At 43.9% G+C, this 14,739-nt stretch overlaps 1 protein-coding gene across 1 annotated transcript in view; it reads left to right on the top strand.

Moving 5' to 3' along the window:
• Nucleotides 1–251: 251 nt before the first annotated feature.
• Nucleotides 252–14,739, top strand: part of COLEC12 (collectin subfamily member 12) — a 100,417-nt gene continuing 85,929 nt past the window's right edge. Inside the window, exons 1-2 of the mRNA XM_082043940.1 lie at nt 252–483; nt 12,831–12,881. Coding sequence (XP_081900066.1) covers nt 477–483; nt 12,831–12,881 — 58 coding nt within the window. The 5' untranslated portion in view covers nt 252–476. The remainder of the gene's footprint in view (nt 484–12,830; nt 12,882–14,739) is intronic.

Genomic DNA, 14,739 nt, shown 5'->3' with positions numbered 1-14,739 from the left:
CAGGGAGAGAACCGTTCTCCCTCCCGGCAACACCACGTCCCACTCAAGCTCCCCGGTCACTGCGGGGTGCCCTGCGAGTCCTGTCCTGAGCTGCTCCCCACGGGCAGACCCTGCTGCCCACGGTCCCGCGGGACGCGGGGGAGCGCAGTGAGACTCCCACAGCCCCAGCCGCCGGCGGGGCCCCAAGCCCGCCCCCCCAGCCCGGCCCCGGCCGCGGCCCCTTCCCCGGGGCGGAGGGAGGGAGGCGGGGCCGGGCCGCGGCTCCGCGGGGCCGGGCCGGGCCGCACGGGGCTGGCGGCAAGAGCGCGGTGTCACCGGCGGCCGAGGAGCGACGGCGAGCGGCGGCAGCGGCCGGGGGTGCGCAGCAGGGCCCGCGGCTGGGGCGCGCCCGGCCCCGGCATGGCCCGGCAGTAGGCAGAGAGCACCGCCCGCCCGCCGCGCCCCGACCGTCCTATGCGACCCGCCCCGGCGCCAAGATGAAAGGTAGGGACGGCAGCGGGACGCCCGCTCCGCTGCCCGCACACGTGCACCGCCGGCACCGGGCGCCGGCAGGGCTGGGTGTGGGCAGGGCTGGGTGCGGGAAGGGAGCAGGCAGGTCACTATGCGGGCAGGGTGCAGGTAGGGAAGATTTCGGGCAGGGCGCAGGCAGGACAGTATGTGGGTAGGGTGCAGGCGGGCTAAGCCGGCTGCAGGCAGGGTGCTGGCAGGGCACCGTGCAGGCAGATTGCAGGCAGGGCAAGCCGGGGTGCGGGCAGAACAGCAGCGGGGCGCGGGCAGACCGTGCCGGGAGAGGCAGAACGTGAATCTTTCCGGGACCCCGGGACGGACATGGGGCAGCCCCGGCCCCGCGCACGGGGATCTGCGCTGCCGATTCGGTTGGTTCGTGTTGGTCAGTGCCGGTCCGGCGAGCGGAGTGTCCGGGTGTACGTGTCCCTGTCATTTGCGCGCTCCTCAGCACATTTTCTCTTGGCACCCAACTTCCCCCTCCCCGGCGTCCCAAGAAACAGACTTTTATTGCTCCCTAATTGTTTATTTTTTGCCAGCGTTTTGCGATGTTCTTGGTGTTACTTCTAAACATCTGGCAGTGATTAGGTGCCAGTAGAGGCTTAACTGGCTTGTGAAATGTATTTGGCATATTTGTCCTCAACATCCACCGACTGGAAAATATTTGGTCTTTGCTTTGCATCTGTTAAAGCTGAAACCTTATTGCTTTTTCTCTCTCTCTCCACCCCCGCCTCCTTTGTTTTAAATGGGTGAAACATGCCACTTCTACTGGTTGACCATGTCCTACAAAGTTGTCACAGAGAGGTACTAGATAATACACTTTTAAAACCAAATAAAGAAGCAGATTGCTAAATTGCTACACTGTAACCTAGTAAATACCTATTGGGGTGTTGCAAGAAAGTCTTCCATTTATGAAAATTGATAGCCTTACAGCAAAAGGCAGAGAATTTCCACACTGGGTAATAGTTACAATGAAAACATCAAACGACATTAGGGAAACTTTAGGAAGTAGTTGGGAGTTTGTGAGAGTCAAATCTAGCTTTTCTTCAGAGGCAAAAATAAACTTGAAGGGTGGGAAGGAAAAAACCATACACACAAGAAAATTGCTTTTGGGCACCAGTGTGCCTGCGCTTGGATTGCAGAGTTTGATTCCAGATGCCAGGAGGTCAGTAAACACCATGACAGTTACTCTTAGTTTCCAGAGTCTGGGACACCAAATGATGTGATTATTTATTCACTTGCCAGAGTAGCTGTCTGAAGGGAGGATAAGTTTTTGGGGGGGGTTTGTTCTTGCAAGCCCACACACACTATTTAAGTGACTTTTGGCACTGTGACATGGTGTATCTACAGAGCCGTGCAACATATTAAAAATAATGTATTTACAATGTTCTTTATTTATAGGGTGCTCATGCCAAAAGTTTTGTCATCAGCTTGTCATTATCAGCTTAAGTGTAATGTGAGGAACAAACCAAAACAATGGGAATCCGGTAATATAAATCCATGCGTGTTATCACTGAAAGCCTTACACTCTATTTTTGTTGGGACTGCGGCTGCACCAGTTTGGGGGGAAGAAGGGATGCAAAGGATCGAGGACGGCAATAACATATAATACAACTTGCATCTCCTGTTCTGCCTCCATCACTTTTCTTTGCAAAGTGAGTAAGTGGCATTTGGAGGGAAGATGTTACTCCTGCTGGGAGCACAGGTTGGTGCCCCACACTCCAGCGAGAGGGAGGTGATTCACTCTGGTTGCAAGTCCTTACTATTCGGTTTCCCTAAGAGACATCACAGCCATCTTATTCCTTTCCCCCGCAGAGTTACGGAAATTGGTAATAAAACACGCAATGAAGAACCCTTCAATGACTGCGCTAATAACAAGCAAAAAGAGAGACTTTAAACAAATCATCACATCAAGTGCCATTGCCAGTGTTATGGAAGTTAAGAGAGCCAAACCAAATTTTGACTCTATGTTTTCCTTTTCTGGGTACAGACTTATTTTTTGATATTTTCTCTTTAAACTTGACGGTGGTGATGACTGTAGGACTTAGAACTCAGTGTAGTTACACATTTTTCTCAATAGCAACAAAATGATCTGTTGATTGCAGCTGTCTCTGTATCTGCCCTCTCTGGAGAATGGAGGAATATCTAAATAATTACATCACTAAATATCTGTAAGGAATAAATTATATTTTCCATTGCTGCTATTTGTAATGTGTTATGTTTTAAATCAGTAAAACAAATTGAAGTTCATGTTTAAGATGCTAGCACTTTTATTTCCAGCAAACTACACTGAGCTCACAAACTTTGTGATACTTTTTAGTAATAATTCATGTGATTTATAAAGGGACTTGCCTGCTTTAGGATCAGATGTATCTTCATCAAATGATACTTCTAAGTTGTAGTTGTTTATTGGGTATGAAGCAGTATTTGTTGCCTGGGAAACAAATGAAAACAGCTTCCTCATAGTCAAACACGACCACATGTTCAAAAACATTGGCCTTAATTTAAGACAGGGACAAGTGTTGTTAAAACTGAGAATTTATTTCTATATATCTGTGATATCTTTTGTAATTATTATTTTAAACTGTATCTGTAATCACCACGGTCTTAGCAGTAATGGTGATAAGTATTTTCAACTGAAATGTGGATATTGTTTGGGTAATGACTTCATACTAATGCCCAAAATCAGGCAATGACAAAGTCAAGGTGGTCACTTTGGGACCGTTGCTCCATGATGACAGAGGAGCTCTGCATCACGATGCCCAAGGTAGCTCAGCTACTTCTTTCCACTGATCGTCCTCGTCTTTCTCCCTTTCTGCTGTCACAGGCACCTTGGTATGTACCACCTGTACAGCGATGGTGCCAGAGGATGAAATGTCTGGTGGTTTATGCTTGAGGACTGGAATGTGACCAAATACCCTGTCCCGTGCATTTCTTCTCATTTAATAAAAAAAGATGCTGAGAGTGAAGCAGTGGGACAGATTCATCCTTGAGTGTGCTCCACTGAAATCAGTGAAGCCGGCACTGCCTCAGGAATGGTCTAGCCTCAACGCCAGCTTTCTTAATCAACCAGTTTGCCGCAAAGGCAGCTCTACATGCTTTGTACACAGAGTTTTCAGTACACAGAGTACATTGAGCTTTCATGGGATACGCCAGTTTACCTCGTTTGCAGTGCACACTTTAACAGACAATTAATGACGTATCACTTGCATTTCTAAAATCATCCCTTCTGTGTTTTAACTTGGAGATGTAATCTGCAGGTATAGACTTTTTTGCAAGAGTTGAGTGTGCATGCAAATTCAGTTGCTCTTTCTTAGCTGTGTTGAGAGAGTCTTAAAATAAGTAATCTATTTCTTCTATGTTCTTAACAGATTTCATCTTTCTAACCATTTTGATGCCAGCCACCACTGTTTTTGAAGGATAAAAGATTAAACATTCTAATTTTCTAATAGTAAATTTCTGTATTTCTATCTTCATGTGCACAAAATCAAACGAATAGCCATCTGCAAATAGGTCTTTCCTGGATAGAAACTTCAAACTGCAAATTTAGAAAAATCCAGTCCATAGCACTTTGCAGAAGCCAGAAAGCATCCGAAAACCAAGGATTAGAAGTGGAGTGGTCCAGTAACCTTTACTTAGTCCAGTTATAACAGAGTTTATATGAATATAGTGACATAAACATGAAACACATGCAGGAGATCTGAGTGGTGTGTGTTGGACATGTCACAGGACCCTACTGCAGAAGTTCAAAGGAACGAGCAGTTATAATAAATGTGTGATACAACGCAGAACAAATCCCAAGCAATGCTACTATACTGTCAGTGTGTATCCTGAATTGGTAGCAAAGAGGATTTTAAACATATGGATGAGAAAGATGATTATGCATGCATATGTCAAAGGATATTCTTATTAACAATAAAGAGGAAAGCAGAGTGTTAAAAGCTGTGAAAACAAAAGAGAAATCTGTTATTGCACAGATCAAAATGTTACTGTACAGCTGTAGTGGATATTGAGCAGAATTAGCATATAAGCTATTTATGGCAGAAGTATTTTTGGTAAGAAGTTGTAATTGTTCGTCTTCACTTTCAATATTCTACTTTTCCCAGCCACATAGGACTAAGAATAGCATTGGTGAGCCTACCCCTGTGAAGATGGGAGTTGTTTCAAATCTCTTGTGGCTTTTTCTTCTCCTACTTTGGATAACATATATTTATTCTAGACTGATTTCACTACAGATGAGAGCTGAACAGAGCCCTTTTTTTGTCACAACCACTGAACAGTTTGCTTAGATATGCAAAAACCATTGTGCCCAGAGGTTCAAACACCTTTGCCTGCTAGGATAAGGAGGGAAAGGTAATCTTGAGAGAGATAGAGCTGATCAGGCCTTGTAGAGCAAAACCAGAGTAAAATGAAGAGAGAGAGCTGGAAGAAGTGTCAAGGATGAAAGCAATTCAGTGCTGCGAAGGATGCGTGCCCAGTTATCTTCAGCTTCACAAAACGTTCCTTATCCTAAGGTTCTGTGTGTCAAAACAGAAATTCCCCTCTTCCAGCCCTCCCCTTGGAAAGGAAAATAAAGACGCTTTTTACCAGGCACTGAAAGTGAACCTGATCCTCCTCATAATGTGAGCGTGGTCTGTACAAGTGACGGATCAAGCTAAGATGATTTGTCTTTCAAGGAGTTTCACTGCTTCCACCTAAAACTGCAGTCCCTTCTGTGCATAAATTTGAGGTGAGGACTGGGACGTCACTGGGGAACAAAGTGAATGAGTTATGGGACGTAATAGAGACATGTGTTGTTAGGAATGCATATGCCACTTTAATGCTGTTGTTAATTGCCTCCTCTAACATTTTTCAGTGCTCTAATGAGAACAGATCTGTTTGCTCTTAAATCATTACACTGAAATTCGATATGATTTAAACTTTTAACTTCTAAGGGTGACCCTCTGCACCGTGCAGCTGGTCCTGACCCCAATGCTGTAGCACTGCTCTGCAGCACTTACGGGCAAACAAGTTTTGTTCAAGATACACCTTATTTACTGTCTTCATTTTGTGCCTAAAAAGCAAAACTAGAGCTGTCAGTCTTATAGCTCTGAATTTCTTAATCTTTTTTTTTTTTTTTTTTCATTCTTAATGTGAGCTTTCATATTTTTCAGGCATAGCAGTGGGGAAGTAGATCAAGACTGGAATATTAAAACGCACCCATTTGTCAAGATTCATTGTTTTGTTTTATTCGCGTGTTAGGTGATGAGAGACGCAATCCAAGTGTAAGATTATAAGTGTCAGGAGAGGATCTCCATTCTGAGGCCTTGCCTCTTGCTTTCTTGCAATACTGAAAGCAGATAAATTCCCTGATATGGGGCCTTAAGGACAGAGGTGGGGAAAAGCCTCAGTCTTGTTGTCAGAATCCAGGCTCAAACAATATCCCAAAGGATGCTTCAGGATGCGGGGAGGTGGGCTCCCTTCCAGAATTGCCTCAGATGTACTTCTGCCACAGCTTCCCTAAAGACCTGGTACTCCGCAAATGCAGAATTCATGTAATTCCCATCCAAAGGAGCTTACTGCATGAAAAGTTGGACAAAGGTCCAGGTGGAAAATATGGGCACAACACACAGAGCCAGCAACAGTGACATTGTGTGATGTGTCAGTTTGGGATCTCATCAATAGGGGAGGGGTTTAAGTATGGGGTAGGTTTTTATGAGGAAGGGCTTATCAAAATAGAAGCAGAGAGAAAGACTTCAATATGAAAAGGAGCTGTAAAGAAAAAGTAGCAGAGAAAGGCAGAAGAAGAAGAAGACAAGTGAAACAAAGCATCTGTGAAGAGAGAGGGGAATGAACAGCCTGTTAGCACAAGCAGGAGTCTGTCCAGAATAAAAGCTATGAAAACCAGTGGAAACCAATTAGACTGATGAAGTCATCAACATCTGAAGGCCACAGCTGCTTGCTGTGCTTCTGCTGGCTCAGTTTCACCTCTAGGTCAGCACTTTGAATGTAGACCCAGTTAATGTTGACCAGAAATGCATATAAACCTGGTGGCTGCTCAAAAAGCTTTTGAAATGTGATATGAGAAAGATATTGGTGTTCACTGTTCTCATCTGTCTGAGCAGTTGTTAATATTACAGAAACCTCACAAGTTGACAAGTTTTGCCTTTCCCTGAGAGGGCTGAGATGTAGAGAGGAGGCAGAAATCACTTTTCGACACTGCAGGTGGTCCCTCTGGCCGGATCCTGGATGCACTTGTTACATGGTCTGAACAGAGTTCTGCATCCATGCTGGCTTATGGATTAAAGAGAAGAATATCATAATTTTCAACTAATGGGCACTGTTTCTTTTCAAATGGTACAAAAAAAAAAAAAAATCTGTTCTTGATAATATTAAAATGAATTTTACAGAGTTGCACTGGGATGCAACTATATAGTTCCCACTGAGTCGGTGGGAAAGGCAGGGTCCTAATGGTTACAGCTCTATGAGAGAGAGATTTGTTTTAAAGGAAACTTTTACACTGGATGTCTTTGTTACTACAAATTAGTCTCATAGTCCTGAGTTACTCAGGGGTAAGTTCTCAAGTACTGTAAATTCAGTTTGCAGGGGGATTATAAAGTAGCTTCTAAAACCTGAGTTGAAACTCAGCATGGCAATTTTTAGTCTAGATGCCTCATTCTCTCCTGAAGCAGATTTTCATAGATTTTGAAATGCAGTATAGAATATTGATGTCTTTTATTAATTCAAGACTTCAAACAGTGTCTTTAAACAAAGACTTTAAATCCAGTTGACTGCACACCAAAGGTCTAGAAAGGATTGGATACTATGTGTCTGCAGCCACCATACGACCAAACATCTCTAGTGGTTCTGAGGTCTGGTTCGCTTCATTAGTTAATTATGTTTAAGTGGTTGAGCGGGCTGTACCATTAAAAGGTGACAGCTGGACGTGTACCTTAGCGGCTTTCTGTAACACCTTCTGTATGCCAACAATGACACACAAAAAAAGGAAGGGGAGAAAATGGAAACAATTTCCCAAAAATCACCTTGCACCAAAGGCTTCTTGGATCTGGTGCTGTTCCAGCAAAGGGACTGAACAGTGTGGTGGTGATAGGCCCTATGTAGTCCCGGGGCAGCTTTGGCATCCTTTGTGGCTTCAGGCCAGCTCTTTCTTACTTGACCTCAGATTGACTCTTAAGTGGTCCATGATTAATTTATTTAAGATTTAAGAACAAGAACTAGAAATTACACAGTTCTACTCCACAGATTTTTGCTTTGCCTCTAGCAAATTAATCAAATGAGAGTCTAATTTGTTTTAGATGAAATGAATTCCCTCTGTTCGCTGTGTTAATCCCCAGCTGAACAGCCTTTTTATAATTTCTACTCCCTTGAAGCATTGTACTCTAACTTATTTAACTCTACAACTGTATTTATTAGAGGTGTTGCAGTAAAAAATCGTAACTGGAGGGCAAGTAGAATTTGGCATAGGTACTTGGTAGGGTGTGGATGTTTGGATATTGCAAAAATATCTCAAAGGCTATAGCTAACCACTTGTTTTTAGTGGTTTGCTGTAAGCTCCATGTGACAATCCGTTGTAGCCTCCAAGGAGACTCTTGTAAAGCTGATGAAACGGGAGATCTCTGGTGGTCCTTCCCCTACATGGTTAAATACAATTGGTTGCTCACATGTGTTTCTGTTCTGCCCAAAGTTCACCTTTTTTATGGACCTTCCTTCTGCCAGAGCTCAGTAGAAGTCAGTGAAATAAGAAATTACATTTTAACCAGCTTTTCATGTTTCTTCATCTTTCTTATTCTAGATTTCCTCTCTTTTGGCACATAGCTGAGAGCTCAGTAGAGCAGTTCATAACTAAATTATATGTCTTTCCACAACCACTAAAGAGTTAATTGCTCCAGCTGGGGTGTAATGGATTCTGCTTTATTATCTGCTTCAAGGATGAGTCTTCGTATTTTTCATCCCAGAAAATAAGCCTTGCCTATATGAAATAAGCCTTGCCTATATAGACATGTATACGTATACAACAGAAATATTGCATTAATTCCAGTCCTTTTTGTAAGTGAGAAGGGTCAGATTTAAACTAAAGAAAAATATTTCTAACTTACGGCTTTCATAATGTCAAACAAACTGCTCTTACACCAGTTGTATCGCTGCTCAAGTGTATGGGCACCACTGATGTAAAATACAAAATTTCCCTTTGTAATATCAGCCATGGTGCTCAAAACTCGTGACTTTCTTCCACTCCAATTTCTGATGCTGCCTTTAAAAGCATAAGGCATAAAAACATGCTGGAGGTTTTCTTACTATTTGCTTTCCTACTTGGTGTGTATTTTCTTAACTTCTGTAATTCATCACAGATCAAATTTTCATCGTTTTCTCTAGAAAAGCTGTTCCCTTTTTGATGAAAACTTAAGTTCTCCTGTATTTTCATGATTCAAAGATATCACAAAGCTTTGAAATTTTTGTAAAATTTGTGACAAAACTTTATTCTTTTCAGCACTGGAAGGGGGAGCTGAGGGCCAAGTTTCTGTCGCCTCCGGTGAGCACAATACTGCCCAAAAAGCATGGGAGGAGCAGGCTGGGGCACATGGCATTGCCTTGGGACTTAAATTTATAGGCTTGTTTGTCAGCTGCACTTTTAATATTCCAAACACAGATTTCTTTTGAAGTAGGACTTTCAGCCCATCCTAATCTCCTTTTTTCTGAAGGACACAGTTCTGTTCATTTCTGAGCATTTAGTTTATATCTTGTTTTATTCATTTCTTCTTCCCATCTTTATTTTCCTTAAACTTGTAACATTACCATTAATATTGTAAAATATTTGCACATGATTGGAGAAAAGTGCCTAGTGGCAATTGTGACTGAAAGACGGCCGAACTTAGTATGTTAAATAATTTTAATAGATTTCCCCTGGAATACTTTGCTGCCTGTTGATATATTGGCTCACAGTGATTTAAAAAAAGTTTGATCTGATGTTTTAGATTTTAGTGAACATGGAGCCAGGTCATCTGTTGACAAAAGTGCCCTTGCTTGTCTCCACTTCCTTTTTTGAATGCCACAAGCGCTCTTCAAAATTAGGAGGTTAATGAATAGTTACAAAGTATTCACAGAATCACAGAATGTCAGGGATTGGAAGGGACCTCGAAAGATCATCCAGTCCAATCCCCAGCCGGAGCAGGAACACCTAGATGAGGTTACACAGGAAGGCGTCCAGGCGGGTTTTGAATGTCTCCAGAGGAGACCCCACAACCCCCCTGGGCAGCCTGTTCCAGTGCTCTGTCACCCTCACTGAGAAGAAGTTTCTTCTCATATTTAAGTGGAACCTCCTGTGTTCCAGTTTGTACCCATTACCCCTTGTCCTATCATTGGTTGTCACAGAGAAGAGCCTGGCTCCATCCTCATGACACTCACCCTTTACATATTTATAAACATTAATGAGGTCACCCCTCAGTCTCCTCTTCTCTAAGCTAAAGAGACCCAGCTTCCTCAGCCTTTCCTCATAAGGGAGATGCTCCACTCCCTTAATCATCTTTGTGGCTCTAAAAAAAAGAGCTTAAAAAAAAAAGCTTAAAAAAATCATCCCTAGCAAACACAGCATGCAGTGTTGCAAATATTAAAATATATATATATATTTTAAAAGTATACAAGTGTGTATATAAATATATAAATTTTATATATATGTATATAAAACATATGTATGTATGTATATATATATATATAAAAGTCGAAAGAAACAGAAACATGACTATAAATACATGGCCAGGGGGCAATGCCATTGGGCTAAGTGTGAAAAAACAAACAACTTGAGAAGAGGCTGGGAGCCCAGGAGGAAGGTCTTGGAGATGTGGCGTAGGATGAACCTGCAAGATTTAAGCATGACCATGCTGCATACATCACATATGGATCAGATAAGCCAGGTTACAGGTCCTGAGAAACAAAGGAGGCGATTGTGTTACACCCCGATAGCAGGAGAGGGCAGGAAGCAGAGGGCTCTGGAGCTGATATCTCTTCTTGTGCAGCATTTTATCTTTTGTGCAAGAGGGAAGATTTTTCCTGAGTAGCTCACTGCTGGGATGAGCAGCTCAGTTGTTGATTGTTTATGGTTCATCAGTATTTGTCATGTTTTGGTGAGTGACCTTGTCTTCAGATAACATTTGGTACAATTGTGAGGATTTATTTGTTTTGTGTTTTTTTTTTAATGATTCTTTCAGCCTTCAAAATGAGGATGTGCTTGTTTTGCCTAATGACCATCCACTGGTTCCTCCATTTTTTAAAGTGCACTTCTGAATTTTGGGTGTAGCTTAAGCTATGGACAGGAGTGCCTCTGGCTGTTTGCAAAGTATATGTTACCCAGGGAAGAATATGAGTTTTGAGCTGTTTTATCAAAAGTGCTGTCAGAGTAAAGAGTGACATTCTGAAAAATTATGCATTTCATGGACTCCTTTGCTTCTTCAAGGTAACTTCTCCCTCAGACTTCCATGTGTGGCACCTTGCAGGTTGGAAGGAACAGGTCACGTTTGTTGCTAGATGTAAACTCAAATCATTTAGACTTTGTTGAGCCTGGATGAGGACCATATCTTTACTTCACTTTTGAAATGAAGGCTTTGTTGTGGCCTGAGTTAGGTGCAGCACCAGTGAGCCCAGTCTCAAGACACAGAGCAGCCTGTTCACACACAGTAAGTCTGTGGACAACAAATGTCTGATTGAGCACAGGCTTCACTCCATCAGATCTGTTTGTCTGCTTTAAGCATGCTTTTCCACCACTGCCCATTCAGTGTTCCCTTCTGGTGAACCCCTTGATTGGCTTTTGAGCTTGTTTCCTTCTCCCCTCGTGCCACGGAAAGGTCTGGATGGAGAGGATGCAAGTGAGTGAGTTTCCTCAGCATCCCATGCTGGAAGGGTGGCACAAGCAGCCACTGAAGTTCCCTGAGGTGCTGAGTCTGCCTCCTACCACTGCAATGCAAATGAAAGCCTGAGAGTACACAGGTTTTGGGGACCAGTGATTGCCATCAGTCCCTGGCAGTGTTTATCACAGCATGGAGGCAGGCTCACCCTTCCGCTTCTTCTTGGAAACACGGCAAAGGCAACATGATTCCCCAGCACAGCGGTGGCTGCGTACCACCAGCTGCCACTTGGGAAGCCATATCCAAGGTCCTCTTTAAAGAGAGCCCTGTGGGGGCTTCCCCCTATGTGAAATGGTGCTTGTGGGAGGGGAACCAGGTCTCCTCTGCTTCCCCTGGGAAATGGGGAAGCAGGAGATGGGCAGTCTGGGCTGTGCTGCCTTCATGGCCCCAAGCCTGACAGTGTTCAAGAAGAGACTGGACAATGCCTTCAGACACATGGTGTGAACTGTGGGATTGTCCTATGCAGGGTCAGGAGTTGGACTCTATGATCCTCATGGGTCCCTTCCAACTCAGGACATTCTATGATTCTAGGATTCCCTGGTGTGGAGGCTGGTGCTGCTGGAGAGGCAGGGCTCTCGCCTTCCCTGACTCAGCAGAAAGAGGAGTTGTGTTGGTAGAAAGAGGCTGAACACACAAACAAAAACATATCCTTTTTTTAAAAAAAAAAAAAAAAAAGTCGTGTGTGTGTGTGTTTCTTCTGCTGATGCCAGCCTTTTCCTTTGCTGCTGGAAGGAAGTGGAGAGAAATTAGGCTTCCGACAAAATACATTTGTGTATATTAGCATTTTACTCCTTGCTAGGTGGTGAAGTTGAGAACAAAAGGACTTAAATGGCTTTTATTTTTCTCATCTGTTTGAGATCCTCAGTTCCATTTCCCATTCTTTAATCGGTTCTTGCCTCTTCAGGCCTAGCTAGTGCCTGTGGGAGGTGGTGGGTGGACAGACAGCCATCCCCTCTGACTCCTCTCGTTACTTGGCATAGCTACACATAGTACTTTGTGGAAAGGGCCCAGCTGATGCATGTATAACCTGAGCCTGACCACCCACACAGTGCAGGCAGAGGGTTGGAGTGAGTGCCGTGGTTTGGGTGAGCCTGCCCAAGCAGCACAATGGTGACAGTCATGGGCATCGTGATGAGGGACATGTCTGCTCTGGTCTATACTTTGGTGGCCAAGCAAGCCCCAAGATAGCTGCCAGGTGATATAGTAGTCTGGATTTCTTCTGGTGATACTCGTTTGGGGGAAAGGCTCTGAACTGCTTTTTCTACCCAGGGACAGAGGTGGGATATAAGCAATGGAGGGGGAGAATCAGTAACATGCCTTACAAACTCAGTAAACTTTCAAGTACATTAATTTAAGAACATGCACCTATAAAAACTTCTTGTATTTTTCCAGTGGTAGTAGTAATATGTTCCTCTGTCTTTCTTTCTCCAGACGATTTTGCAGAGGAGGAGGAGGTGCAGTCCTTTGGCTACAAGAGGTTTGGTAAGTGGCAGCAGGTCTTTCAGCTTGCTATTGCATAGTGCTTTGGGTAAGTCAAACACTTGCTATGAAATTCTCTCTTGCTGGCAGCTTCAAAACATACAGGTACAGTCCCTGTATCCACTTCAGTCTAATATCTGCCCAGAGAAAGGTGTGATTTTTAGACTTGGTTTATTTTCTTGGCAAATTTGATGCTTCAGAAAGAGCCACGATCAGAAACAAGAAGTAGTTGATTTCATTATTTGGTCATTTTCATTATTAAAACGAAGCCTCAACAGAAATGAATGTGCTGACTGTTAAAAAGGGTCCACGCCTCTTACACATCCTTTGCCCAGCTGGGCTTTCCTTTGGCCCACAGACCGATGCGCAATGAGGTTTGTAGGTATTCCCAAGAGCGGTGGCATGGGACGTCCTGCAGACTCACAGAAGTTGTACTGACAGCTGAGCCAGGACATATGTTGTGCACTCCCCTCAAAAAGAAAAATTAATACAAGGTTGGTCACTTTCTTGCCATTTTTTTCTACTTTCTTTCCCTTTTTGATGTTTGTTCACTGAAAATGCCCTTTTCATGTGCAGAAGACAGTGCCACACATGGCACTGCATGGAGCGCAGCAGCTTTCAGGCTCTTTTCAAGGCTCTTGTGCTCCTTTTCCCTCAGGGAAGAGTTTCAGCCTCTGCAGCTGATGGCTTTGCCTGGGGCAGGCTGACTGCTGTCCCTCCAGCCATGAGGAGGTGACATGGTGGCCTCAGAGCTCCCACAGCACTGACTCTGTCTTGGCGTAGCCAAACAGGTTCATCATCCAAGCCACTAGCTGCCTTTACAACTGTAAGCGATCGGGATAAAAGTTCACCTTGTTTTTTCTCTCCTGGGAAAGTGGCTGAAACAAGAGTCACCTTCAACAACCCCACTTGGCAAACAGATAGGAAAGTCAGGCTGAAAATAAAAAATAAGTCAACAATTCCGTCCATCCCAAAAGGAGGAGGGGGAGCAGCGTAAGAAGATGCAGCGTCCGGGAGGTGGGGATCACATTCACATGACCTCTTCTACCCCCTGAACTACTCCACCGCTCCCTGCTGTTGCGCTTTATTTTGGATAGGTCAGCCAGCCACAGAGCCAGCATCTGTGGCTTGGAAAGTCCTGCCACAAGGCTGCACACAGGGTTTTTTCCTACTCCTTTTTTTTTTTTTTCCCCCTTTTCTGGATTAGGCCCTGGAATAGCAAAAAAAAGAAAAAAAAATCTTGAGAAATGGGAAGAAATGCTAACTCTTCATTTCTGTCACCTCCAGCTGAATAAAAAAATATGAAGATTTATTAACACCTATAGAATAGCTTCCCTCTGTGTTGTTCCCTACGTAGCTATCTCTGGTCAGTATGCTCTTGCAGTGAACTGCAAAAAGTTTTAGCAAGGAGTTGGTACCCCACTGTTGCTACTATCCCAATAGTAAGTGCACTGTTGTCACACAATGGGATTTTTGCACATTAACTTGCTTTAATTTCTCTCCTTCTCTTGGGTAATGTGGTGTTACCAATGTGAGTCATGTCTCCCCTTAAAAATGCAAGTTTTATCTGAGGTTTTTCAGAAATGCTTGTGCTGTTGTACTTCATGGGGTGGTGAGAAGGGAGGAGAGGGCCAGCAGTTTGATGGTGGCAGGAGGAGGAGATTTCACCACAAAATGAGGAGGCAGTGTAGTTCTGCCCTTAGGCAACAACCATAACCCCCATGCTCCTTCATGAAAACAACATCACTGTGGTGAGGGAGGTGTCCCAGATGTCTGTAATACTTGAGAGTTAAATTCCAAATCATTCCAAACCCTTCCTTCCTTTGCAAGAGCCTCATCAAAAGGGGGAATGGGACCATGA

This window comes from Streptopelia decaocto, assembly GCF_964273445.1.
Source record: "Streptopelia decaocto genome assembly, chromosome: 2".
Classification (NCBI taxonomy): Eukaryota; Metazoa; Chordata; class Aves; order Columbiformes; family Columbidae; genus Streptopelia; species Streptopelia decaocto.
The sequence above is the reverse complement of the archived record's forward strand: the minus strand, read 5'-3'. Positions and strand labels throughout refer to the sequence as shown.